The sequence below is a fragment of the Lissotriton vulgaris genome, chromosome 4_1, assembly GCF_964263255.1.
Source record: "Lissotriton vulgaris chromosome 4_1, aLisVul1.2, whole genome shotgun sequence".
NCBI classification, from domain to species: Eukaryota; Metazoa; Chordata; class Amphibia; order Caudata; family Salamandridae; genus Lissotriton; species Lissotriton vulgaris.
Window position 1 is genome coordinate 1,991,211,830 of NC_141691.1, and position 27,710 is coordinate 1,991,239,539.

Here is a 27,710-nt window from a genome sequence, read left to right on the forward strand (position 1 = left end):
AGGACTGGACCAACTCACACAGCTGGTCATACGCTAGATTCCATCTTCACCAATAACCACCACATCAAGATCACCTCCACCACGCCTCTCCCCTGGTCCGATCATGCTGCCATCAACTTCACCCTTGCAATCACGTTGACAAATGCTAGGAGAAAGGACCGTGTACTCCCGACCAAATCCCGTCCTTGGAAAAAACTAGAAGCTACATCCCTAGCAAACACACTCAGCATGGATTTACCCACCTTAGCTACCACGGACAGTAACGACGGAGCCTGTAAATTTAACACCTGGCTCACACAGGCAATGGACACGCTAGCCCCGGAAGAATGAAAAAAAAAACAATATCCGTTCAGCAACCTCACAATGGTATACTCTTGAGGTTAAACTGATAAAACTAAAGTGCAGGAGGGCCGAGAGGCTTTGGCGAAATGACTACAGCCCGCAATCTAGAAAGGAGTATACGGCCGCCCTACATGAATACAAGCTCACTATAGAGCAAGCTAAGGCTGCTTTCTATACACAAAAAATACAAGAGTCCTCAAACTCCTCAAAGGAACTGTTTAAAACAATTACACATCTAGCTAAAAGCCCCAGAGAAACCATTTCCAAGCCTCACCAAGAATTTGTGGAAAATATAGCACAATTTTTTCTGCAGAAAGTCCAGACAGCTTATGATGACCTTCGCGTGCTACCCATATGTGAAGAGGCCCCCCCATGAATCAGACCAACAGGTGTCAGTTCCAGAACTCCCCATATTCTCCCAGCTTAGCTATGATCAGGTTGCCACCCTGCTCTTACAGACGAAATCTGGCTCGCCGCTAGACCCATACCCTCCCCACGTTCTACATCTGGTCCCTGAAATCATCAGCCAAGCCCTAACCCCCCTTCTTTTAACACTGCAATTAACTCTGGGCAATTTCCCAGCAGTTGGAGGAAGGCGTGTATCAGGCCCATCCTTAAAAATGAGACCCTGGACCCTAATGAAGCCAAACATTATCGCCCTATATCGTGCTTGCCCCTTCCTGCCAAAATTCTTGAAACTGCAATGAACCAGGAACTAACTAAACACCTTGAGGACAACCACCTATTAGACCCCACACAACATGGCTTCAGGGCCTGTCACTCAACAGAAACTGCTCTGATCATAGCATCTGATGACATTCGTCAAACTATGGATAAAGGAGGCAGAGCCGCTTTGATTTTATTGGATCTAACAGCGGCGTTTGACACCGTTAATCATGACGTCCTCATAAATAAGCTAAGAACGCTGGGAATTACACACACCGCCCTAAAATTGCTCCAGTCCTTTCTAGAGGCACGTATCCATCAAATTCACTGGAATGGTCGCCTTTCTAAGGAGTTCCTTCTACCATGTGGAGTCCCTCAGGGTTCGACTTTGTCACCAACCCTTTTTAATCTTTATGTCAACCCCCTAGCTGCACTGATAAAAACTCATGGCCTGCATTTGGTCTCTTACGCCGATGACACCCAACTGGTGGTCTCACTGGCGCAGACAGTAGAAGCTACTACCACCAGTTTCAGGAACTGTCTATCGGATGTTAAGTCATGGATGAACGCTCACTTCCTTAAACTTAACACTGAAAAAACGGAGGTGATCGAGTTTGGCCAAAAACCCTCCATCTGGAGTGATCTCTGGTGGCCCTCTGAAGCTGGCATCTGCCCGACTCTGGCCAAGAAGGTCAGAAACCTTGGTTTCATAATGGACAAGGACCTTTCCTGTACAGCCCAAATAAACCAGGTCACTTCGGCCTGCTTTTTTACTCTCAAGGTCCTACGAAAAATCTTGCCCTACATCCCTTTTCCCCTTAGGAAAACAGTAGTGGGAGCACTGATTATGTCCAGGGTAGATTACTGTAATGCCCTGTACATAGGGGCCGGCGAAAAACAACTTAACCGACTCCAGTCAATCCAAAATGCAGCGGCCAGAGTACTGCTTAATCTCCCTAAACGACATCCCACTTCTAAAACAATCAGTGAACTCCATTGGCTTCCGGTCAGGAGAAGAGTTCATTTCAAGGTCATGTGCCTGGCCCACAAATCCCTTTATGGGCAGACTTCCAAACAGCTTTCCAATCTTCTTTCCCCGTACATACCTGAGCGCTCACTCAGATCCAGGTCCCAAAATCTACTGTGTCTACCTAGGATAAAGAGAGTCCGCTGGGGCGGCAGATCTTTCTACTACAACAAGTCCCAAAGCTCTGGAACAGTTTACCACCTTCACTTTGTTCCGAAAAGAGCATAGCTAAGTTCAGAAAGGCACTGAAGACCTGGCTTTTTGTGCTGCCCTAATTCCAACTCCTCTCTCTCCGTCCTACAGCGCCAAGACGCCTCGGCATTAGAGCGCTCTAAAAATAATTCAGTCAGTCATTCTTGTTTTTAGGGTTTGCTCTTAGCATGAAGTGCGCAGCACTGCTCACACAGTGAGAGTCCTTTTGTCTGGGGTTCTGAAACTGACCCTGGCATTGTACATGCGTGTGTGTGTAATTTTACTTTTGTGGCCTGCTATTGGCCTTTGCCTTCGTGTTTGTTTTTAAGAGAGCACGCAATAGGCCAAAGGCTGGCGCATATCTCCGCCCATGGCCCATTGCTGTCTAGTACGCGCATTGCTGCCATATGGTTTCAATTATCGTGCCCAGACACGGGCGCGATAATTGAAACCATATGGCTCGCAATGGCGCGCGCACCACTTGCGGCTTTCTATGTTTCCAATAGCGATCATTTGCGATCGTTTGACTTGTTCTTATCTTCCCCGTGCAATCAGCTGGAGCTACATGTGCTTTCTTTCATGCGCTGAGTGGGGGCTACGGGCAAGTAAGGGAGCACACGGACTGTAGTAGCTTCAGACAAGCGAAAGCAAACAAAGGCCTCGACTAGGATAGCCTCGGGGTAACAGCTGCTAATTATCGTACATGTTAAATACCGGTACCCATGGGTTCGGTTCGGAATGTAACAGGAGCAATAATTAACACCTATTATGAATTTTTCCCATTGGAGGAGCACCAACACCCGCCTGCCCTGGTATTTACCGAGTCTTTTCATTCGGTAAATACTGGCGGAATTTCCCTGCGGAGAACTCCAAGGAGCCACAATACTTCTACCCACTCATAATAGGGACATCAGTACAAACCCGGGTTTGCACAGGTGGCACATTTTAGCACGGCATTGGTAAGTGTAGTCTAAATGGAGAAACTGGTGCAGATACAAGCTGACAAATGCACACCAAGGACCACACAAAGGGGTGACGGAAGTGCGTGCAGTGAGTAACACCCTGGATACATGTAAGGCACACAGATATGTTCGGGCACTCAGTGACCGGGACCTTTAGGCCCATTGAGGCACACAATGACCGAGGACTACAGACATAAAACGGAGACAAGGGCACCTCAAATATACGTGGACACAAACATCTTGTTTGGCTAATGTTGGTAGGGTTTCCAGTTCACTCTTGTAGTTTATTGATACTGTCTGGGACATTTTAGTTTTGGCTTTTATTTCAAAGACCACTATCAATACCTATTGTTTCCTTTTTGTCCACTTCAAATTAGTTACATTTCTGCACCCTTCTCCATATAACCCGCATTATACCCCAGTCAAAGCCACAGAATTAGCTCTCCCCTTTAACAAACATTTGATTGCATACTGGTTACTAATGGATGGCTTTTCCAACAGTCTACAAATTGATTTCTATGCCCTCAACCTAGTACTCCTCCAATTAGTTACAAGGCCACTGTGATGGATTCCATTGCTTCTCCCCAGGAGAATGAGCCACACCCACTGCTGGGTGTCTGACAGTTAGTCAGAGGTACACTTGCTACAGAAATAAAATACATCCTTAAGGTCCTGTTACCGAGTGATTACCTTTGATTAAGGACACCCCTTGTTCAGTATTCTTTGCCTAATTTGTTTCGGGGAATCTCAGAAAAACGTTCAGAAATGGATGTGTACAGTTAATAAAACATCCTTGTGGTTTTGTATAAAATTATCTTTATTAAAAATCCTGCCGGAGGGAAAAACGACATATATGGCTATAATCCTGCTTAAAACACACGCTTTTATTGATAGATCCACTTTCAATCAGGAGTTAACATTTATGCTAAAGGTAAAATTAAGGTACTATTCTACAGAAGGTGCCTTACTACTACACCTCTATTAGATAGTCACACTTAAAACTGTGTCCTGTTCAGTTAAATCTAAATAATTATCTGTAGAAAATAACTGGATGGACTCCACTCAAACAGTTAAGGGTAAACCACTACTAATCCTCTTTTTTAAAACCTGCTCAGAATTAAAATTAGCAAGGTTTAAAACCCACACTTAATGAAGGCCACCGTTTAAACAAGCATTTACAATGCAATAGGTATTTCATTATTAAAGTTTTAGCTATTGGCATTGCTAAAGAATGCAACACCAATAGCTCAAACTTTAATAATGCGAGACCTATTGCATTGTAAATGCTTGTTATTTTTGGCGTTAGACCTTTACTCCCAAGTAACAATATTCTACACCAGGGAGATTTATGCAATGCGAATATTAATCTCAGCAGGTTAGATGGAATGACTCATTTTGCGAGTTTACTCCACAAGATAGGCCTATCCACCTGGTCAAATGAAGTTGAAAAATCTATAAATACAGTTTAAGAATTTGAGATTTAAAAGTTACATATTTATCAATTACATTTTGCAAGATTGCGATGTTTTCCATAACTGAATGTTTTAGTCTAAAACCAGAATGTCTCTTCGGATAATTTAGTTCCCAAAATCATAGTCTTGTAGGTTTGCCAGAATACTTTTTGCAAATATTTTTTGGATCGGATGTGCATGACGTGCCTATACTTTTTAATTTATGAGAAACCATTCTCCTACTTTTTGTGAAAACACAACCGTCCGGGGACAGATAATTCCAAGAGTTTAAATGCTTCGGCAGAAATGTACGGCAGGGAGTCTCCTGTGCTGTAAAACCGAAGGTAGGCAGACAGCTAAGCAATAAACAAGCCTTCTTGCCAGGGTACCTGCTAGCCTGAAAGAAATGCAAATGTGTGCCACTGGTTAATCTGCAAATGTAAAAGGTGCTTGGGAGCCAGTAGTGGTTGAATTGATGGACTCATTGAAACTTTGTGAAGAGAAAGATTTATTCTTTTTGGGTCGTAGTGCAAGAGAGTTACCAGCTTAGTGGTGAAGTGTTTGCTTTTAAGGGAAAGCTATTTTTAAAAAAGTAATTACATTCAGTTAGGGTATTACTGAACTCTATATTTTGGAAGCACCATTTTCATCTTAAACCTTTTTGCTCATTTTGTAGCAGTCTATTTTACACTGTGTGTAATGCAACCTTGTAAAGTACTGACATATATTTACATTGCTTTCTGTCACCGGCTGTGACCTCCTAACAGAAACATACAGAAGTCACTTTCCTCAACTGTACCAACCAACATTTAACTCTGTGGATCTCTAGTTACACCCAGACCTCTGCAGTGCATTAACTAATAGAGGTTTCATAATGTACCATAGTGCATTTGCCACTGATTAACCGTTCACATGTATTTCTCATTTAAGCAGTGCGCTATTTTATATGTAGTTACCCGAAGGTGAAAAGATTTTTTAAAAAGACAGAAGTTCTTTTTAACACCTTTGATCCCGCCCCCACACTTACTGACCTCCCCCCGTTGGATGCAGCATGACACTTTCTGTGCTTTACGGGCGCTGCTGACACCACGCCGTGATTTTACACACGCTACACGGACACGCACTTTAGAAAATATAAGTACTCGGATTTTCACAAAGCCTTGGATTTTAAACTTTGCACGATGGATTGACTCCTGGCATTTCGCGTCTCTTGATTTAATGACCGAAGTCTTTACACCTAGGAGCCAATTGGTCCCGTATGCATCTCTATCTTCATTTTTGAGTAATGAGAAGAGGATTTCGTGGTTTTCATATAGTGGCATTTGATGATAAGAGCCACAGTTAGGATTGAATAAACGTTCTTTCAGATACCCCTGCTCCCATATTTTATTATAACTGTACAATCTAATATATTGGTCCTGATGAAGGTGGTGAAAAGAATGTGTGTCCCACCGAAACGTACGTCGACCATTCTCCTTTGGGAATCCGCCCAGTGAGACACATAGGAAAAGAGACAGTAGTGACGTTCGCATGCAACAATGAAATGATACTGTGATTTCTATACACTGCTGTAATTTATGAAATGTCTCTGTGCTATAAAGGAAATGATTTACAAAAATGTTTTTTTCACTGTCGGATCCCCACTGTGTTGTCAAATTGTTTTTTTACTTCACACTATGTATGTTAGGTTGAATGAGTGGTATGGTATGAGTGAGTATGTTGTGGTTTATGTATGAGTATGCTGGGGTACAGTAGCTATAATGAATTTACTTGTCTTAGACTTTAATTTTATATATTTATGTCAAAATGTTCTTGAATTAACTTAATTATAAAATTCTGTGATTTGTGAATTTAATAAGTTCATGAATGAATTCTTGTTTTTTTGAAAATGAAAAATAACAAATGAAAAATAATGTTTATCCAATAACAATTGCCATTTCTATATGAGTTCGCTATAGAAAGGAAAAGCTTCCTTCTTGTGGGGTATGCATAAGCCGTAGGATTTTTCTTAAAAGAAATATAGGTCAGCCAGAGGTCGTTTCATGGTTTTTGCCTGGTTCCTCTCCCCCCCCCCCTCTTGGACCTGCAATTAAACTAGGGGGGACCTTCTTTGTCTTTATTGGAGCATGACAATTTCCAGACTTTTTTAATGCACTTTCACCACTGCTTTTATATGTTTTTATAGATTGTAATGTTGCTTCAGCTAGCGCCTCAGGCCACGCATAGGATACACTTGACAACTGACTGGCCTCTTGTTATGTTATGTTATTTAAATTTGATCTAGCCCATGACTCACCCATGACCCACTCGGCGCTTGTGCCTATTTAACAAGTATCAGTTGGAAGATGAGAATAGGAATTATATTTGGGCTTTCATCAATTTCTGAAATTTGTAGTAGTTAGCTCAAGTGCAAACGTGTAGCGGAAGCTTATTCCAATAAAAGGGGGCAAGGTAAGAAAAAGCTCTACCCCCTTGGTTCACTAATGACATCGTCTTTAGGGTGTGAGTGGAGGGGCCCAAATGCTTCTAAATTTATGTTTAGAATCTATCACTTCTAATAAATGTCACTCAATGTAGTGATACAATCTAATGCTTTACATTGGAAGGATTTCGCATGTTAAAGAAGTACACTTTGACATTTAGAAAGGACACTAAACATCATGTAAAATTATGACCAAGCCTCTTTAACATTCCAATTATGTCACTGACTTGGCTCTCGTGAGAGCTCTCTTAGACCAGGGGCAGCTCTAGGCTCATGGCGGCCCTGGGCAGGGAGCGTAGGTAGGGGCCCCCGGAGGAACGCAGGCGCGGAGGCCAGTGAAGGGGGGGGGGGGGGGGAGGGGGGAGCGGGGTCAGGGTGTTTGGAAGTGGAACAGAGCCGGAGGCCGCCAAATTTCTGCCAGGGGCCACCACCCAAATATGTATCCATCCTCAGAGGATTATTATATTAAGGATGTATATTGGCATGGTGGCCCCTGGGGTTTTGTGGCCCCTGTGCAGGTGCACAGCTTGCACATGCCTAAGGCCGCCCCTGCTTAGACTTTAGCCGGACCCCCGGCTGGGCTCCGGAGTCCCTGTTAATTTGTTGGCTTGTCCAAATCTATCCCTGCTGCCTTTGTGCCTCTGAATGCGCGTGACCGTCAGAATTATACCGTTTTCTGCTGTAGGAGGTGGGCGTGCAAAGTGCCCTGTGGGGTGTACCTTGTTATGCATTTTATGTCAGATGTGCAAATACAAGTGCGTCGATGTTCATGCCTGTCATTTGAATTTCTAGGCAGCAGCCCTCCGGCCTTCCGAAGCCCCCCCAGCACCAGAGTGATAAAGACCCGCTACAAGATCGTGAAGCGCAGCTCGGCGGCCCTCCCCTGCGGCTCCGCGGCGCCGGCCACGCTCAGCCCCACCCTCCTGTGGAAGGCGCGGAAGCTGGCGGCAGCGAGGTAGGTTCGCGCACGGCCACTCTGGGCCCAGCTTTGTGTTAAATGTGCCTGAAAGAATCCCAGATAAGCACCGATCGGCTCCGGCTTGCTCAGCGCTGGAACTAATTTGCCGTGCAAATTGCTTTCTCTTTGGGTTAATTATTTCGCAGTTCCTCCACCAGTTCGCTCCTGCTTATTTCTACCCAGCAGTCATGTATTTCCATTCCCGTGCGAGTTTTGTCTCCTTTCCACCAAGATGTTTATAACATGTTGTTTCTATGATGAAGTAATACAATATTAGGTCTTGTTTTTTGCATTTAAACTATAGCAAATTATGAGATCCCATCAGCTGCCATGCTTAATGAGAGGCGCTGGCATTCAGTGAGATATGCTTTCTTGTAGCATCCCTCCTGAGAATGAAAATAATGGACTGCTGTAGCTGTGCATGCATGCCACATTTATTCTACATAGTATGGCATCTGGGTGTAATAAAGGAATAAGCTGATATCTGGACAGAATAGGCAGGGTTCTTGAGGTTACAAAGGGAGTTCTAACCGTGATCCAGCTTGCATAGAATTCATGGAGTAGCTGTGGAGGATACACTTTGCTTGCCTCGTCATCATGAACAGTGCTTCATCTGTAATTAAATAAGAGCTGGATCCTACCGACTCCACGACATGACCGGACTAGCGTACTTTTTGGGAACACAGTGGCCATGTTTATAAAAGAAACAAACCATAACAGCGAATGAAAATCAGGCACATCATTTTACTTAAGTCTTCAAGGCATGATTAGATCATTTTGCAACGTCTTTGACTTACAATTAGGAAATGTCTATTCAGAAGAGCCTACTGCTCGACGCATCAATGTCACACAAGGGCCATTCCTGTACTATTCACCATTGCTGCTTGCGTGTCGAAGTTACTTATAATAAATCAGACCTATTTTTCATTCTGCCAAGACCGCACAGGCGAAACCACCTGCATCTACGAGGGACAGACTCTGACCTCTGCCCAACCAGACAGCTACTGTGGTCCCACTTCTCTCAACCATCAAGCTAATAGTGTCGGTGCCATGACATGAGACCAGAGCCACAACCCCATGTCCTACACTGCTGTCAGAACTGGTAGCCTCCTCCCCCACCTGATATCAATGTCCTTGCAGATTGAACATTTCTGCATGCGAACCTCCGTGATGGCCTCAAGGTGATCTTGGAAAGGATAGCTCTTCATTTTTTGCTGTGGAGTGCTATCCTGCAATGAGGTCGTCCGGGTCTTAAAGGTTCTTCGGCTTCCCCCAAGCATACTGGTAGGCTGAAAACGCCCAAATAGTATTGATGAACAAGTCATTCTGTAATTCAGAAAGGTGGACCCCATCCTGGTGAAACATCCCTGAGAAGTTTGTGAGAGATTTGTCTTAAGTGATCCTTTGCTGCACATAACTTGGCCATCTTAGAATGTAGGTGTCTAACCAGAACAGTGATCATTCTGGACCTAAACTTTTTGCCTCAGACCCACCTTGGAATCATATGTGACCAGCTATGTAAATTTCAGGGAATGACCACTCCATCAAGGTGCACATATGTTGAGATCCGAGGACTGGAGGTCCCTTCCGACCCCTTGGAGCTTTCACTTTCTCTTGCAGCTGTGACATCTTCAAATTGCTGGCACTAAACCATCTGAAGAGGACTCTCCCTAACTCTGCTGGTTTAGGCCTACGGAACGATTGCAGCCCATACCCCACTCCCTGAAGTGGGGTGGGATATCAATCTTACCCAGTACTCAATAACCTATTACGCTAGGATATTGTGCACAACCTGAGTACGCTATCATTCCATTCCATTAATCAAATTATCGCAACAATCTATATTGTATCGTAGCATTTGTATAATGTTTGTGTACCCCTAAACGGTAACCCTAAGTGCTTTTTGATTGGACAAGTAAGTGGCAACTCTGTTTGTGGTGCGTGGTTGAAGAATGGTGTTGGAAGTGGTATCACCTTGCTTTGGTGTCGTGCATGAGTCCTGGAAAACACACACCCTACTTGTTGCAGCCATGTGAAGCAGTGTCCTGCGCATGCAAGAATGCGCAAAAGGAGTGTGATTGATTGCTCTGTGGGCAATGTATGGACAGCCTTGTGGCTTGTACTCAGAGAATAAGCTGAGTCGCCATTTTGGGAGCAACTGTGTCATTATTGCTTCAATGAATTCAGGGTGGCTGTTTATGCTTCACGCTGTGGAACAACATTGGTTTAGGTCCAAACAATGGTAAGGGATCTTTTGAGTGCTGTTAGAGTACCCCTGCAGAATGACCCCAATCCTAGCAAATGGACACATAAGGTGATTTTCTTGGATGTGGTGACCTCTAACACCTTGCATCTTTGAGTTGGCCCTACCTTACTGTTTAACATCGGACATACTGCTCCCTGCTGTGCCTGACTTGGAACTGGGAGAAGCTGATCTGGAGTGCCCTTAGACCAGGTTTTACCTGAATATAATCTACCAATTTCTTCTACACCTTTGCATTATTCCATATTCATTTAGCTTTTTGGAACTTGGTACAAGAATGAATTTTACTAGCCTGGCTCTTATTAATTCCAGCATGGTCAAGGGGTCCGGAAAAAAGTATAATTATAATACTATGATGCGCCTGCCTACTCATTTGGATTTTGTTTCGGAGTTGAAATAGAAACCCAAAGTTGTAATTTGATTTACAATTAAGTGATTTTTCAGACGTTATGGGAGCAAAAAGCCACTGGCTGCTCTTAAGGTAGTTCACGATTCAAATGTATGAGTGTGGTAGATGTTATGTAAATGTAGAAACATGTTTTGGTTAAAAAAAGAATCCATTACAATATATTTTTCTGTGCTGTATTTTCACGCTTACACTTACTTCACCATGGCATTCTCTCTGAATTCCTAGCATAGCTTCCCAGAATGTCTCTGGGTAAGTGCTGGATTACCAAATACTCATGTTTGGAGATTAAAAGCCCCTGGCCATTATAACAAAAGGAAGCCTGTAGGAGGCCATAAATAAATAATTCAGGAACATTAAATATACTGTGGTATATCTCACTGAAAACACTGAAGCCTGACTCTAAGAATGGTTCTTCTGCGTCTTAGCTAGAAAACAGTGTAAAACTGACCCTCTGAGAGTCTTGGTGACTGCCCTGTCTCATCGTGCCCAGCAAGGAGTCAGGTAGGTAGCTTGTTTTAAGAGGGCAGGCAGAGAAAGAGTCCAGAGAGACACTGGCGGTAGTGGCTCTTATCAAGTGAAAGTGGTGAGGCAGCGTGGGGGGCAATAACAAAATAAAAAAACAAAAAAAGAACTTACCTGCCTCTCACTGCCCATCTGCTATCTACTGCGCACAGACTGAGCAGGACTGAGACTCTCCTACGGCCAATCCAGATGCTGCTCTCATTCTGGTACCTAGCATGAGAGAAGTGCTAGGATTGGCTTGAGCAGGCTGGCTTTCCACTCCAAAGGGGACTGGGAGCCTGTGCCTGCAGGTCTCCACCATTGTGCAGCTCGGGTTGGAGAGGTCAGTGCGCATATTGGTTTGGCCGCCCTCAAGCAGCCGGCCAAACTGACATGCTTACTGACAACAGTGGCCACCACTCCTCCTCCATGCTTCCAGTGCTCGGGTAAGTATGGCCCGCCCCCAAGACTCGGCTCCCTGAAGAAAAATAAAATGATAATAAAACTGTTTTATTATCATTTTATTTTTCATGTCTGCTGACAGAGGGGTGACGCTGCCTCCGCCATAACGGAGGAGCGGCCGCTGGACAGGGGTTAAAACTACGGTCCTGTTACTTTCAGCAACGTGTGTAACTTTGATGAATTTCAGAACGCACTACGATTGCAAATAACTTTTCCTTCTCCATCATGGGATTCTTTCTGATATCTCTAAAAGGTTGAAAAGCATGTCAAATAGCACCCAACCTACAGGAGAACACAAAGCAACTTCAGGCAAACAAATCACACTGGGACACCTGTCTTACTAATGTATGTGAGCTGAAGTCCAAGAAGTAGCGCTCAACAAATGTGTCGGTTCAGTGCCGTGACACTGAGAAGAGAGCAGATATATCACGTCTACTTGATGGGATTTCTGATGGAGGGTTAGAAACTGTCCTGGTAACTTAAAACACAAGCATAGTATCTGCTGGTCGGGACTAGAGTTATCCCCATTGAACTAGGCAGGCGCGCAACGCCCATAGTCAAGTCAAGTCAAGTCATAGAATTTGTATAGCGCACTACATACCCAGAGGGTTTTAAGGCGCTTAGGAAGGGGAGGAGGATTATTTGTCAAATATCCACGTTTTAAGCTGCTTTCTGAACGCTAGGTGGTTCTGGGTGAGGCGAAGGTAAGCGGGGAGTGAGTTCCATGTTTTAGCAGCCAGGTATGAAAATGATCTGCCTCCCATGGTGGTCTTGTTGATGCGAGGTACAGTGGCGAAGGCTTGGCAGGAAGAGCGGAGTTGGCGGGAGGGGGTGTAGAAGGACAGTCGAGAGTTGAGGCAATCTGGTCCGATGTCGTAGAGTGATTTGTGTGCGTGGGTAAGCAGTCGGAAAGTGATCCTCTTATTGACGGGTAGCCAGTGGAGGTCTTTAAGGTGACCAGAGATGTGTTCGTTGCGTGGGATGTCTAATATGAGCCTGGCTGAGGCGTTTTGGATTCGTTGTAGTTTCTTCTGGAGTTTAGCGGTGGTACCTGCGTAGAGGGTGTTTCCGTAGTCCAGTCGGCTCGTGACTAGAGCGTGGGTGACTGTTTTCCTTGTTTCGGAGGGGATCCAGCGAAATGTTTTTCTGAGCATGCGAAGAATGTTAAAGCAGGAAGAGGATACGGCGCTGACTTGTCTGTTCATTGAGAGTGAAGAATCCAGGATGACGCCAAGGTTCCGTGCGTGGTCTGTCGGGATGGGTGCTTTTCCGAGGGCTTCCGGCCACCAGGAGTCGTCCCATGCAGAGGGGGATGTACCTAAGATGAGGACTTCTGTTTTGTCTGAGTTCAGTTTCAGACGGCTTTGTTTCATCCATTCGGCGACTTCTTTCATTCCTTCGTGTAAGTTAGTTTTGGCGGTGCTGGGGTCCTTGGTGAGAGAAAGGATCAGTTGAGTGTCATCCGCGTAAGAGATGATGTTGAGGTTGTGTTGGCGGGCGATGGCCGCGAGGGGGCTCATGTATACGTTGAAGAGGGTGGGACTGAGTGAGGATCCTTGAGGTACGCCGCAGATGACTTCAGAGGCCTCGGACTTGAATGGTGGGAGGCGGACTCTCTGGGTTCTTCCGGTGAGGAACGAGGTGATCCAATCGAGTGCTTTTCCTTGGATTCCGATGTTATTGAGGCGTTGTAGAAGGGTGCTGTGGCAGACTGTGTCGAATGCTGCAGAGAGGTCGAGGAGGATGAGGGCGACTGTGTCACCATTGTCCAGTAGAGTTCGAATGTCGTCTGTTGCTGCGATGAGGGCGGTCTCGGTGCTGTGTTTGGCTCGGAAGCCAGATTGTGAGGGGTCGAGGGATTTGTTGGCTTCGAGGAAGGCGGCGAGCTGGTTGTTGACGGCTTTCTCGATGACTTTGGCCGGGAATGGAAGAAGCGAGATGGGGCGGTAGTTTTTGAGTTCGGTGGGGTCTGCTGTTGGTTTTTTCAGAAGGGCGGTGAGTTCAGCGTGTTTCCAGTCTTCTGGGAAGGTGGCGGAGTTGAAGGAGCAGTTGATGACGTCTCGGAGGTGCGGTGCTATGACGGAGTCTGCTTTGTTGAAGATGTGGTGAGGGCATGGGTCTGTGGGGGATCCATAGGGCTCAAAAGGCTTCAGCTTCCCCCCGCCCCCCTGCCCTGTCGTGTGTGTTTCCGCTGGGCTGAGACAGCTTCTCGGGCACACACACAGACAGTTTTTGAGCTGTTCTGGTCTGGCGTCCGTCTTACTGCAGCTACCCCTGAGTAGTTCACAGGTCTTTAACTCCTTCGACGCTCATGACGAACTGAGCTCGTCATGATCCACGGTGCTCCAGGGCTCATGACGAGGTCAGCTCGTCATGGCCCGTGGAACGCTCAGGTGCGGGGAGAATTCCCCTGCTGTGCTGAGCGTTCCACGGGAGCCAATGCACCTGTGACGAGCTGAGCTCGTCATGAGCACAGGAGCACTGTAGCTCATGACGAGCTCAGCGCGTCATGAGCATGGGGGCGCTGTGCGCGCCCCCCTCCCACCCAGCACAGCGGGGGAATTACCCCCGCAGCGAAGGGGTTAAAATACATTAATTTGTTAACAAGGCTTTGTCGTTCTTTCACCCCTTCTTAGAGCCCCTGCAGCTCTACTCTGCCAATTGCTGCAAGAATTACCCCCACCCCGAAATTGTTATTATCCGACCCCCCCACCCAGCGAAATTTGACTATAGTTGCGCCTCTGGATCTAGGGACCTAGATTGTGCAGAAGGTCTGTTGTCATGTGTAAGGCTTTGGTGGGTGTAGCCTTTGAGGAGTCAGGGGTCCAGGCACGGTAAAACAAATAATCTTCAAAGTAAAACTGTCATCATGGCTGTGTTCTTTGAGAGGGCTGACTTGTAACCTAATGGGAAGACTAAACTGCGGGTGTTTTTTTCCGGCCTGGGAATGAAGAGCATTACTGTGTTTTGTGTAGAATATGTTCTGGAAATAGACATTCCGAAGCCCATATTCATGCTTGGTGAGGCTGAAATAAAATCTGATGGAGAGACAACAAACCCTGAATTGTCCAGCATAAGATCCTGACCAGTGCCCATTTAAGTGAAAGTCACTAGTTCATGGCCGTTGCCTTGGTAACTGATGCACCCAATGATAGCTCTCCATGCAGTGTCTTTGGTTGTGAGCCATCAGTAGCCTTTGGATAGATTTAATTATTTTTTCCAAATGTGTCCATATTCTCTTTTATGATATGCGTGGTTGTAAAGCCCACTGTCACCTTTATGGGTATTCTGGTCCTGTGCAGTTGTGAGAGACTAGCCCCGGGAGTAGGGAGAGGACTTACTTATAGAGCCAAGTCTTTTTCTTCTTGTGCATTCAGTGGTCGAAGTGGGGGAAAAAAAGTAGGGGAACTGTGGGTGGAGAATCAGGGGGCGGGAATAACCGAAGATTGAATCAGTGGGCAGAATCAGGGGTGTGGCTAGGAATAGCAAAACATACCAATTTTTAGTACGTTTAGCATTTCACTGACCAGTTACAACTTATAACGGTATTTAATTAAAACAATGGCTAAACATGTTTATTTGAGGTTTAATTCAGGAAAAATCAAACACTCATAGGGAATACAGGTTTATGTAAAGCGTGTGAAATATAAGCCGGAACAACATGTTACTTTAGTGCTTTTACACTCATTGTTCAGAATTCCATGAATATTTTTTGTCTCGAAGATTAAGGTCATGAATACAGGGCTCCTCCTGTGCACATGTGTTAAGCAGGGCTCAGAAGAGAAAGGGACTCTTCAGGAAAATCTAGACTCACGGAAACCCACAAAGGTTCCTTCATATTCATGTCAGCCAGCGAGATGCTCAATCATAATATAGCAAAAAGAACAACTGGTGGACAGAATGCAGAACAGTATCATACATTCACCCCTGTACAGAGATCTGGGCCTAAATCCATTGTTTCTTTGCTCACCATGCTATTCCAGTTTGGACCCAGCCACATGCAAATCAGTCTTGATCCTGCACCCAATGGGAACAGTCCAGCCCGAACTGCCAGGCCAGGTCCTCCCTAGACTGGAAACAAGCATCCTAGGACTGGTTTCGGGCTTTCAGCCCTCATCAGCCAGGATAGCTGGATTCCAGTGGCATGGAGAGCACAGGATTCGCGTCTGAGCATACCCGTCCCACTCGGGGTGACAAATGCAAAAAGAACAATTGATGGACAGAATGCAGAACAATGTCATACATTCACCCCAGTTCAGAGATCTGGGCTTCAATCCATCGTTTTTTGCTCACCATGCCATTCCAGTTTGGACCCAGCCCTATGCAAATCAGTCTATATCCTGCGCCCCATGGGAATAGTCCAGCCCGAACTGCAAGGCCATATGTATTCAAGTGTCCTTTCATTCGGGAAGTGAACACAAAGTAGTACCCACTGAACTATGCACATAACATATTGCTCTTTGATATGCATGGTACATGTTCTTTGCAGCAGGCATATTACCCCTCTGCACTACCTTAGATTAGTAAAATAGCCACTAGACAAAACATGCTCCCATCTCTCTCCAGCAGGTACATTGATCACCAAAGTTATCTTGGCACTTGTATTGTTGACCGAAACCTGCTGAATATACAAAGAACTTTGTAGTGTTTTTAAAACTCCTGCACTTGTACAAAACCGGTCCCACCCAAACTAATCTAGCCCCCTATCCTGGGAAATGCCTGCTCCTGCCCTTTCACTGCTCCTGTCCAGTCAGTACTCCTGCTCATGCTCGATCAACACTCCTGTTTCGTCAATTCCCCTGCCCCCTCCCTTCTCCTGGCCCGTCACTTCTCCTGGCCCGTCACTTCTCCTGGCCCGTCACTTCTCCTGGCCCGTCACTTCTCCTGCCCGTCACTTCTCCTGCCCGTCACTTCTCCTGCCCGTCACTTCTCCTGCCCGTCACTTCTTCTGCCCGTCACTTCTTCTGCCCTGTTCACTGCTCCTGCCCTGTTCACTGCTCCTGCCCTGTTCACTGCTCCTGCCCTGTTCACTGCTCCTGCCCTGTTCACTGCTCCTGCCCTGTTTACTGCTCCTGCCCTGTTTACTGCTCCTGCCCTGTTTACTGCTCCTGCCCTGTTTACTGCTCCTGCCCTGTTTACTGCTCCTGCCCTTTCACTGCTCCTGCCCTTTCACTGCTCCTGCCCTGCTCACTGCTCCTGCCCTGCTCACTGCTCCTGCCCCGTTCACCGCTCCTGCCCCGTTCACCGCTCCTGCCCCGTTCACCGCTCCTGCCCCGTTCACCGCTCCTGCCCCGTTCACCGCTCCTGCCCCGTTCACCGCTCCTGCCCTGTTCACCGCTCCTGCCCTGTTCACCGCTCCTGCCCTGTTCACCGCTCCTGCCCTGTTCACCGCTCCTGCCCTGTTCACCGCTCCTGCCCTGTTCACTGCTCCTGCCCAGTCACTGCTCCTGCTCATGCCTAATCAGTGCTCCTGCCCCGTCACCTCTCCTGCCCCGTCACCTCTCCTGCCCCGTCACCTCTCCTGCCCCGTCACCTCTCCTGCCCCGTCACCTCTCCTGCCCCGTCAGTTCTCCTGCCCATCACTTCTCCTGCCCATCACTTCTCCTGCCCATCACTTCTCCTGCCCTGGACCCTCTCCTTCCCTGGCGCCTCTCCTTCCCTGGCGATCCCCAGCCCTGTCGCCTCTCCTGCCCTGTCTTTTTATCTGTCCCGTCACTTTTCATATCCTGTCACTTCTCCTGCCCCGTCACTTCTGCCCCGTTCACTGCTCCTGCCCCGTTCATGCTCCTGCACCATCACTTCTGCCTCGTTCACTGCTTCTGCCCCGTTCACTACTCCTGCCTCGTTCACTACTCCTGCCTTGTTCACTACTCCTGCCCCGTTCATGCTCCTGCACCACCACTTCTGCCCCGTTCACTGCTTCTGCCCCGTTCACTGCTTCTGCCCCGTTCACTGCTTCTGCCCCGTTCACTGCTTCTGCCCCGTTCACTGCTTCTGCCCCGTTCACTACTCCTGCCCCGTTCACTGCTCCTGCCCCGTTCACTGCTCCTGCCCCGTTCACTGCTCCTGTCTGTTCACCGCTCATGCCCGGTTACCGCTCTTGCTCATGTCTAATCATCTCTCCTGCCCGGTCACCTCTCCTGCCCGGTCACCTCTCCTGCCCGGTCACCTGTCCTGCCCGGTCACCTCTCCTGCCTGGTCACCTCTCCTGCCCGGTCACCTCTCCTGCCCGGTCACCTCTCCTGCCCCGTCACTTCTCCTGCCCTGCCGCCTCTCCTTCCCCGTCACTTCTCATTCCCCGTCACCTCTCCTGTCCCGTCACCTCTCCTGTCCCGTCACCTCTCCTGTCCCGTCACTTCTCCAGTCCCGTCACTTCTCCAGTCCCGTCACTTCTCCAGTCCCGTCACTTCTCCAGTCCCGTCACTTCTCCAGTCCCGTCACTTCTCCAGTCCCGTCACTTCTCCAGTCCCGTCACTTCTCCAGTCCCGTCACTTCTGTCCTGTCACTTCTCCTGTCCTGTCCTGTCACTTCACCTCTCCTGTCACTTTTCCTGCACCGTTCACTGCTCCTACCCCATTCACTACTCCTGCCCCAATCACTGCTCCTGCCCCAATCACTGCTCCTGCCCCGTTCACTGCTCCTGCCCCGTTACCACTCCTGCTCATGCCTAATCACTGCTCCTGCCCCATTTCTTCTACTGCTTCATCATTTCTCCTGCCCCGTCACCTCTCCTGTGGAGACCCTGACCTTATGGGCCAGGCGGCGCAGGGCACGCCTAAGATCTCCGGGTTCACCTGCCTTGGCAGACAGAGACACGAGACACTCTGTTAGGCGTAGAAAAGCAGATTTATTGGCTGCAGCAAAAACAGTTGTCCTGTAAGTACACCAATGGTAGGTTCTCAGGAGACTGCCACTTCATTCCGTGGCGCACAATCTATTATACTACACAGGTTTACAATGACAGCTCCCAAAACATACAAAACTGACAAATAGGAATAGTTTGAAAACAAGCTATCGAATGTCTAAAACACACCCTCCTTTCAGACCCTGTGTGCTCTCCTCCCCTCAAGTTAATCAACACTAGTGCCCGTAATTCAATTTGCAGGTGGTAGAATATGTTTGAATGCTTCAAAAGATAGTTTATGTAACAAGAGAACACACGAAGAGAACAGCGAAGGTCAGTTAAACAAGATAAAGTCAAGAAGAATGGTGGGACCCAAACAGTGGAGTAAGACATGGATTAATCAGTCTAGACATGGATTTACAAACTCTGCAAACCCTGACATCGGTTTCGTAAACATGGGCAAGAGTTACTCTTTAACGAGAGAGAAAAGGCAAAAACATCGCGTTCACCACGTCCGCAGTGCTGCCTGAGTGAGGCAACACAAAATGGCGGTTAAACACAAAATGGCGGCTAGATACGAAGCGGAGTCGAAAACCACGTAACCTCAGACCCTCCTTTTGCCATACTCAGGCAAAGCACAAAAAGACTCATGTTAGTCTGAGTCGATATCAATGGTCATGAGGTCATTGAGTTGTTGCTGCAACATCATTCTAATATTCTCTGTTTCCTGTGTTACTGGCTTAGAGACACACACAGTGGCACAAAGTCTGCAAATGGCTGGACCACACTGTAAACAAAGACAACAAGAAAAGATGATCGCTAGAATCGCTCCAAGGAAAGTTACACTTTCCATCCCCATGTGGACAGTAGTCCCCAAAATCATCCCATCACAGACCAATCTCCAGTGTCCTGATGAATGGAATCTGAGATGACATGTAGCTTAGAAATGGCTTGGTATACTGTAGGGGCATTATCAGGAACGTAAACGCAGCAACTACACCCAATCAATTTACAGACTCCTCCTCTATCTGCAAGGACAATGTCTAGAACCATTCGGTTCTGCAAGGTCATAAGGCGATCCGCCTGAAGTTCAGCTGTCAAATTACTCAATGCTCCAGAAGTTACGTTTATGGTATCATCGACCACACGAACTAGGCGTCTGATGTTTCTACTATTAACCATTGGACCCCAAAAAGGAAAAAACCCTTTCAGAAAATCTCCTCCCTCTTGTCCGGCTGTGTCTTCCGCATCAATAACCCCTCTACCAAATCTTTTTCTATGGTGATCTGCAGGAGCGTATATGTCGGAGGAAGAAGAAAGGCTATATAACATGTTCCCGAAAAATATGTGGGAAGCCATGTATATTCTCTGTCGTGACAGACAAAGTATGTACCTTGAGATGGCACTAACGGTGAAGAAATCAAGGGTGTATAAACGTATGTGTGGAAACAATTACTCTTTTCTTGCTTAATTTTAGTATTCTGGCCATTTATTTGTAAACACAAATTACCTCTTTGGGGTAAAACCCAAATTGGTGCAAATCTCTTCTGTTTAACCTTGTCGGTAAGACTAGTGATATAACGAGTCACGTTCCATCCATCATATGCTCTCTTCTCATCCTTGGGAATTTTACCAATATCAGCGATTTTTGCCATGGTCACTATTCCCTTCATCAAAGGACTGTGACTGAAATCCACTCCACCATTATAAGACCCACCAGGAGGATATCGGAGTTGGTTCTGGTATGTATTAGAAAACATAGCCAGATAAGCCCAAGCAGAACCTTCATACGAAAATGGAAGGACTAAATACGGCATCCCTCTCTCTGTATTATGTGGTATGAGCCCACAAACCCAACAATCAGTAGTATTTACTACCAATTGATGCTGATGTAACCCCATGGGGGTTGAGTTTGAAGTTACAGCAGTGGGTATGGAGATATTGGGATCCCTCACAAATTTCATCACGCCACTTCCTGAGGAGCTGGTCAGGACGTGCCTCTCGGTAAAATCTGGCTCCCCTATGGACCCGGTGTCTCCTAAGCGGTTGGGGGACAGTTTGAGTATCCTGGAGCCTTACATAAGGCACGTCTTGGATATTTCCTTCAAATCTGGCACGCTTCCTGAGGGGTGGAAACAGGCGGTGGTACTTCCCCTCCGAAAGAAATCTCATATTGGTTTTGAGGTGTTGGAAAATCTGAGGCCCATCTCACTCCTACCTTTTCTGTCCAAAGTGGCTGAGAAGGTAGTGAACACCCAAATCATGAAGCATGTAGAGGAGGTGGGTTTGCTCCACGATACGCAGTTTGGTTTCAGACCGCGTCATTCCACAGAGTCCGCCCTTCTCATGGCAACCGAACATCTGAGACAGGGCGTAGACGAGGGGCAAACCATGGCCTTGATCCTGCTTGACCTCAGCGCGGCGTTCGACACTGTAGCACATTCCACCTTGCTGCAGTGTCTGAGCAAAGGTGGTATCGCCGGCACCGCGCTGAGGTGGATCCAAGCCTTCCTTACAGGAAGGAGCTTTCAAGTGAGGCAGGGTGACCACTACTTCAGGGCGTGCCTCAGGGCTCGTCCCTGAGCCCGACCCTTTTTAACTTGTATGTGGCACCCGTTGCATCGATTGTGGAGAGCTATGGCCTCCAATTGGTAACTTACGCTGACGATACGCAACTGGTCATCTCCCTATCGCACGCGCCCTGTCTTGCTGCAGATGGCTTCCAATCGTGCATGAAAGATCTTGCCGATTGGATGGCCATGAACTGTCTGAAGCTAAACGGCAGCAAGACAGAGGTGCTGGTGGTAGGGAGAGCACAGTCAGCTTGGTCGTCAGCCTGGTGGCCATCCTGTCTTGGACCAACTCCTGCCCCTTGTCAAGAGGCCAAAAACCTAGGCGTCTGCTTCGATGCGGCTCTGACCTTTCGGCCGCAGATCAATCGGGTGGTAGGAGTATGCTTTGGGGTCCTGAAGAGACTAAGGAAAGTTCTAGACCTTCTGCCATTGGAAGCCTGCCAAACCTTGGTGCATACCTTGGTGACCGCAAGGCTTGACTATGCGAACCTGCTGTACCTTGGGGCACCGAGTAAAAGCGTGGCACGTCTCCAGGTGCTGCAGAATGCGGCGGCACGCCTGATTCTTAGGCTGCCCAAAAGGGCGCCCCCGAAGCTGGCACTACAAAAATTACACTGGCTACCGGTAAAGAGCAGAGTTGAGTACAAAGCCCTCTGCACATGTCACCGGATTTTGTTTGGTAGGGCGCCCCGACCTTTGCAGAAACTGATCGAAGCCTATGAACCCCCTAGAGCGCTCAGATCTGCGGGTGGAGGACTGCTGAGGACTCCCAGGGTAAAGAAAGCTCGTATGGGAGGCAGGTCCTTCAGGCACCTGGCCCCCACCCACTGGAACAAACTCCCAGTGGACCTTCGCCTGGAACCAGCGGAAATGAAGTTTCGAGCTAAGTTAAAAACCTACCTCTACACTAGATAATTTTTGACCTGCCAGCACTGTTTCCTTGTCCTATGCTTTTCTCACTGTCAGCGCGGGGACACGCCGGTGCGCGTAACTCAGCGCTCTACAAATGCCCCTATTATTATTATTATTATTAACAATTGGATAAATGAATTGTTGAGATATTCCAGTCTTCTCATCTGTTCATGGTCTGGGAGTGAGTAAAATTTGTGCGGAGAAATAGTAGTAGAGGAAATCAAAGAAGTAGAAGTAGGAACAGGTGCCAGCTGTATACTGTGTACGATCCATCCTACACATGCTAATAAACAACATAAACCTACTAAAATACATAATGCCACACCACAACGACTGAATGATAATTTCTTATAATGATTTCTTTTCATTATCTTAATATCATCCCTTTTTCCTGCGCTATCCATTACTCTAAAGGCGTTGCTCACGATAATCTTCCTTAATCACTTGGCTTTGATTGTTAGCCGTCCTATGACACTGCAAGTCCTGTTGACCTAGTCACTATTCAGGTCACAGCCTAAGACTCCTACCGTAACCCTGCAACTTGATGGATAATGGAAAAGGAATGTTTTTCTTTTAAATAAAGGTAAAATTATAAAACACAGAATTTAATTTTCTTTAGGCAACCTTTTTCTTAGGTTGTACCGTGTCTTGCCAGGTATCGTTTGGTCCTTAAACAAAGTCTCTGGATCCGATGTATTTAGTCATAAGTGGGAAGGTACAGCTTCCTGCAAAACGTCGTCGTCCTCTTTCTCAGAACTAGTCCAATCCAGGCATGCACTGCTGAATGGTACAAATCTGGGTAATTTCTCACTGTAACTAGCACCAACACCTTTTCAGACCCACTGGTCATAAGGTAGAGGTAATGGTACCCTTTTGCAGTACACGCCGTGGATCCAGTTTTTCTTTCCGACGACCTTCACTGCTGTACGGGTAGTTAGTAGATCTTGTCTCGGCGGCCCCCAACGAGGTTCCAGATTCTTTTTCCTCTGGAAATTCTTCACACAAACCCAGTCCCCAGGTTGGATGGAGTGTCCTGGATCTGAGGAGGCCTCCGGCAAAGCGTTTTGGACCTGTTGACGAATAATACGCAATTTAGTGGTGAGGTCACGCAAATAATCAACCAACAATGGATACGGAATTTCTGAATATTTCTTGGGTCGAGGAACTCCCCAGACATTGGCTGGGCATCCAAAAACAATTTCGTATGGACTAAGCCCCAAACGAGAATGGACGGTGGTTCTTGTTGAGAGAAGTGCCAAAGGCAAGGCATCAGGCCAGGAAAGGCCTGTGCTGGTCTGAATCTTTGCTAACTTAAGTCTGAGAGTGCCATTGTAACACTACCAAACCCGCTGACTGAGGGTGGTTTGCCGCATGAAATTTCTGTCTAATACCAAGACCCACACTCACCTTCTACATAATTTGACCTACAAATTAACTCCCATTGTCACTCCAGACAATGCGCGGCAAACCAAACCTCGGGAAGAATTCCTTCAGAAGGACTTTGGCAGTAGACAAACCAGTATTGTACTTTCGGGGGTAATCCTCTATCCATCTGGAAAAGGCACAAACCACCACCAGGATATACTTAAGATTGTTGAAATGTTCCATATGGATGTAATCTATTTGCAGTACCTCAAAAGTATACGTAGGGGGAGCAAACTGACCTGCTGGAGTTGGAGTTCCCTTTCCTGGATTATGCATCAAGCAAACAATACAATGCTTCACTACATTTTCTGCACATTTAGGAATACTTTCATTCTGCCATACTGGAACTAGGAGTTTACATATACCCCTTGCATTAATATGGGCTGGTCCATGAGCCATAGTAACTACAGGTAATACATACGCATCTGGTAACAACCATCGCTGATGCTCTGACAATTCCGTCCAACATCCCATCGTATCCAACATTATCGTACTCTCTCTCCACTTAGTCAATTCTTTCTCATTTGCCTCCTTCTGAATCATTTTCACGCTTTCTACTGTGTCTTCACACATACCAACATCTGTGACCCATCTTGCCGGTCCTGCAACATACATGCGACTTTCAACATTTTGTGCCGTTTCCCTCGCTATTCCATCCGCAAATGCATTTCCTCGACCCACGTCATCAGTGATCTTCTTATGCGCACTACACTTCACAATCGCTATTTGAGTAGGCAAAGCAAGTGATTCAAGAAGGTCAGTCACCAACTGGCCATGCTGTATTTTAGTGCCGTGGGAGGTAAAGAATCCTCTTTCTCTCCACAAACGGCCGAAGCTATGGGCAACGCCAAAAGCGTATTGACTAGCTGTATAAACAGTCACTCTCATCCCTTTCGCCAACACACATGATCTTGTCAACGCAATCAACTCTGCAGCTTGCGCTGACTTCTGTGAAATGCGTGCAGTTTCTACTATTGTATGTAGGGTTGTAACAGCATAAGCTGCTGTCGTCTCGCCATTAGGAAGCTTGAAACAAGACCCATCTACCCACAGGATCCCATCCGGATCCGTAAGTGGTGTATCTTTCAAATCAATTCGACCTTTAGTTTCTTCTTCCGTACAAGGAAAACAATCATTCTGATCTTGTACATTTTTCTCATCCAAAACAGGCAATAATGTTGCTGGATTCAGAACATTACATCTCCTCATATGTATGTGACTAGCTAAAAGCGTCAACTCATATCCAGACAAACGGGCACTCGTTAAGTTCTGGATTTTTGTCCTGTTCAAGAGAGTATCTACTGCTTGTGGCACCATAACATTAAGAGTATGATCCAACACCAATCCAGCAGATTGACGAATGGAAATCGCCGCTGCCACTGTTGCTCTAAGACAACTGGGTAATGCCTTAGCGACTGGATCTAATGTAGCCGAAAAATAGGCACATGGCCTTTGTTTATCTCCAAATTGTTGTGTCAAGACTGATAATGCACAACCTTCTCTTTCATGAACATGGAGTGTAAAAGGTTTACTGTAATCTGGAGTACCCAACACAGGAGCCGAACACAAAGCAGTACGTAAGTCATAAAAACTCTTTTGACATTCATCAGTCCAAGGAAGAGGTTGGGGCGTATCTTTCAGAGTGAGTGCCAACAAAGGTTTAGCTAGTAGGGAAAAGTTCGGAATCCACTGTCTACAATAAGAGGTAATGCCTAAGAAAGCACGCACCTGTCTTTGTGTGGATGGTACAGACATTTGTGCAATTGCATGGATACGTTCTGGGGTCAATCGCCTTCCCTCCTTCCACAAGAGATTACCTAAATAGTTAACCTCATGGCGACAATATTGCAACTTAGAAAGTGACACTTTGTGGTGTAGATCAGACAAATGTCGCAAAAGCGACACAGTCTCATTCTTACAGACATCTTCCGAATCGGCAGCCACTAACAAATCATCCACATACTGGATAAGAGTAGCACCTGATGGCAAAGAAAAGGTGTCAAGCTGAGATTTCAGGGGCTTGACTATAGATGGAAGGACTCTCACAATAGCCTTGAGGTGCACGTTTAAATCGGAAACTTCGGCCTCCGAGAGAGAAACCAAAGAGATCCTACTTTCCTCAGCAATGGGAATGCTAAAGAAAGCATTTTTGAGATCAATAACAGAAAACCAAGCTGCCGAAGCAGAAATCATAGTAAGCAAAGCAGTAATATCTGGAACAACGGGAAACTGAGGGACAACAATTTTGTTGACCTCTCGGAGATCTATCACAAAACAATACACAGGTGGCTGAGAAGGATCACTACGCTTAAGAACAGGCAGAACAGGACTATTTCAAACATTTCCTCTGGTCTCCTCGACCACACCCTTCTGAACCAAGTCATGAACAATAGCCAACAAAGCTCTCACCATCGTTAGAGATTTTGTATTGTGGAATACGTGGTAACTTAACATCAGGCTTCACAGTAATCACATAAGATGGAATTTGAAGCAGACCAACATCATTCGGACCCGTAGCCCAAAGCATAGCAGGAAGCAAACGCAGTTCGAGTGGCAGTTGGTCTTTAGATACGTACATCGTAGAAGTCAATTTATCACCCAAAGTAAGATGTATACCAGAGGGTGAGCAATACAATGTGGCATGCAGACGTTTCAATAAGTCCAAACCCAATAAATTCTCTCCGCAACCCGTCGTCAAAAGAAGTGGAGCTTCTCAATCATACGGACCAATGGAAATAGGCAAAGGACAAGAAACAGGGTTGCTAACTGGGGCGCCAGAGAATCCCACAGAAACATTTGTTAAGCCAGACAAATGTGCCCCAGGGAGTTTGGAATGCATAATAGAACTTCTCATTGCACCAGTATCCAAAAGAAATGGTTCTGTAACACCCAATGCTACAACATTAACATAAGGTCCATCCTGATCCACTGGAACTGATACGTCTCCCTTACTCTGTCTATGGCTGTCCTAGCAAGTGAGGAAATCAGCATTCTCACAATCTGTGCAATAATCGTCATTGTAATATTGTGCAGACTGAAAATTCCGCTGATCAAAGTAATTTGTAGAGTCCTGAGGGGGAGAGGGACGTCGTTCCTGAGACGACGCACCAGCAGTAGCTAATATCTGGGCAGTTGAAGAAACAACCCATGAACTCTCAGATTGTTTCAATTTATACGATAATTCTGGAAGTAAATTAAAAACAAATTTATCTACAAATAATCGCCGTCCACCTTCAGTACTCATATCTTGACCACTATGGTCGATGAAAGTCTCTTCGAAACGAGTAAAGAAATCGGAGACTCTTTCATCAATCTTTTGTTTGCACGCTGCTAACTTATCCCAGTTAACGCGTACAGCAGGCATCATTGTTTTCATAAGATCTGTTATTCTACCGGGCAATTCCGTAATCAGATCATCAGGTTTGGCACCACCTATTTGTCCTGCATCTACGGCTGTAATAGCAGCCCAATTACCACCTAAAGCTTGATCATGGTCTTGTCTACGAATTTTAGCCCATAAAGCTTGCGGGACTACATTTCCCATAAGTGAATCAATATCTGCCAAATTCATAATACATGCATTAACAGTCTGAGACAATTCTTTATAATACCCAGCAGGATTCTTCTGAGGGTCCGGTAAGGACTGCTTAAGTGCCAGCACTTTTGATCTTTTCCAAGGATCATGTACCCATATGCGCTGAAAATGAGCGGGGACACCTGGAACATTACCTGCCTGTGGAACCGCATCCCTCCATATCGGAGGAACTTCTCGCATAGGATATTCTGCCATTTTACGACGAACCGCAGGATCAGGCTCAAGAGAATTTTGAGAGAAAAAGGAAGATCGGAAAGTAACAAGCTTCTGAACAGCAGACTCTACATCAGGACCCACAATAAGTCCCTTATCAAATTGATCCCGTACTTCGAATAGATCTGGAGGAGGTGAATCCAAATCCATATCTTCCCACCCTTTGATAAGAGTGTTGCACATAGTATTAAAGACATACCTCTGCGTAGGCGCGTTCCATTGCAGAAAGGTGTCTAAAATATCACGCACACTATACTGTAGACTACTCATAATCCAATTATGAGCAAGATAATCTAACTTAGTCCGTTCTTCCAAATCTGGAATCTGGCTACGAGATTGTCTTCGAGATGAAGCAGGAGAAAAAAAAAGAGGTCCAATAAAAGGTGACAGAAGACCAGAAACAGTTTCAACTAAACGTTGTCGAGCTGTAGGG

The 27,710-nt window shown here is 46.4% G+C and overlaps 1 protein-coding gene across 1 annotated transcript in view; it reads left to right on the top strand.

Moving 5' to 3' along the window:
- ZC3H3 (zinc finger CCCH-type containing 3) overlaps positions 1–27,710 on the top strand; it is a 1,776,692-nt gene that overhangs the window by 654,485 nt on the left and 1,094,497 nt on the right. The window contains exon 4 of the mRNA XM_086966317.1: positions 7,915–8,077. Within this exon, the coding sequence (XP_086822443.1) occupies positions 7,915–8,077 (163 nt within the window). The remainder of the gene's footprint in view (positions 1–7,914; positions 8,078–27,710) is intronic.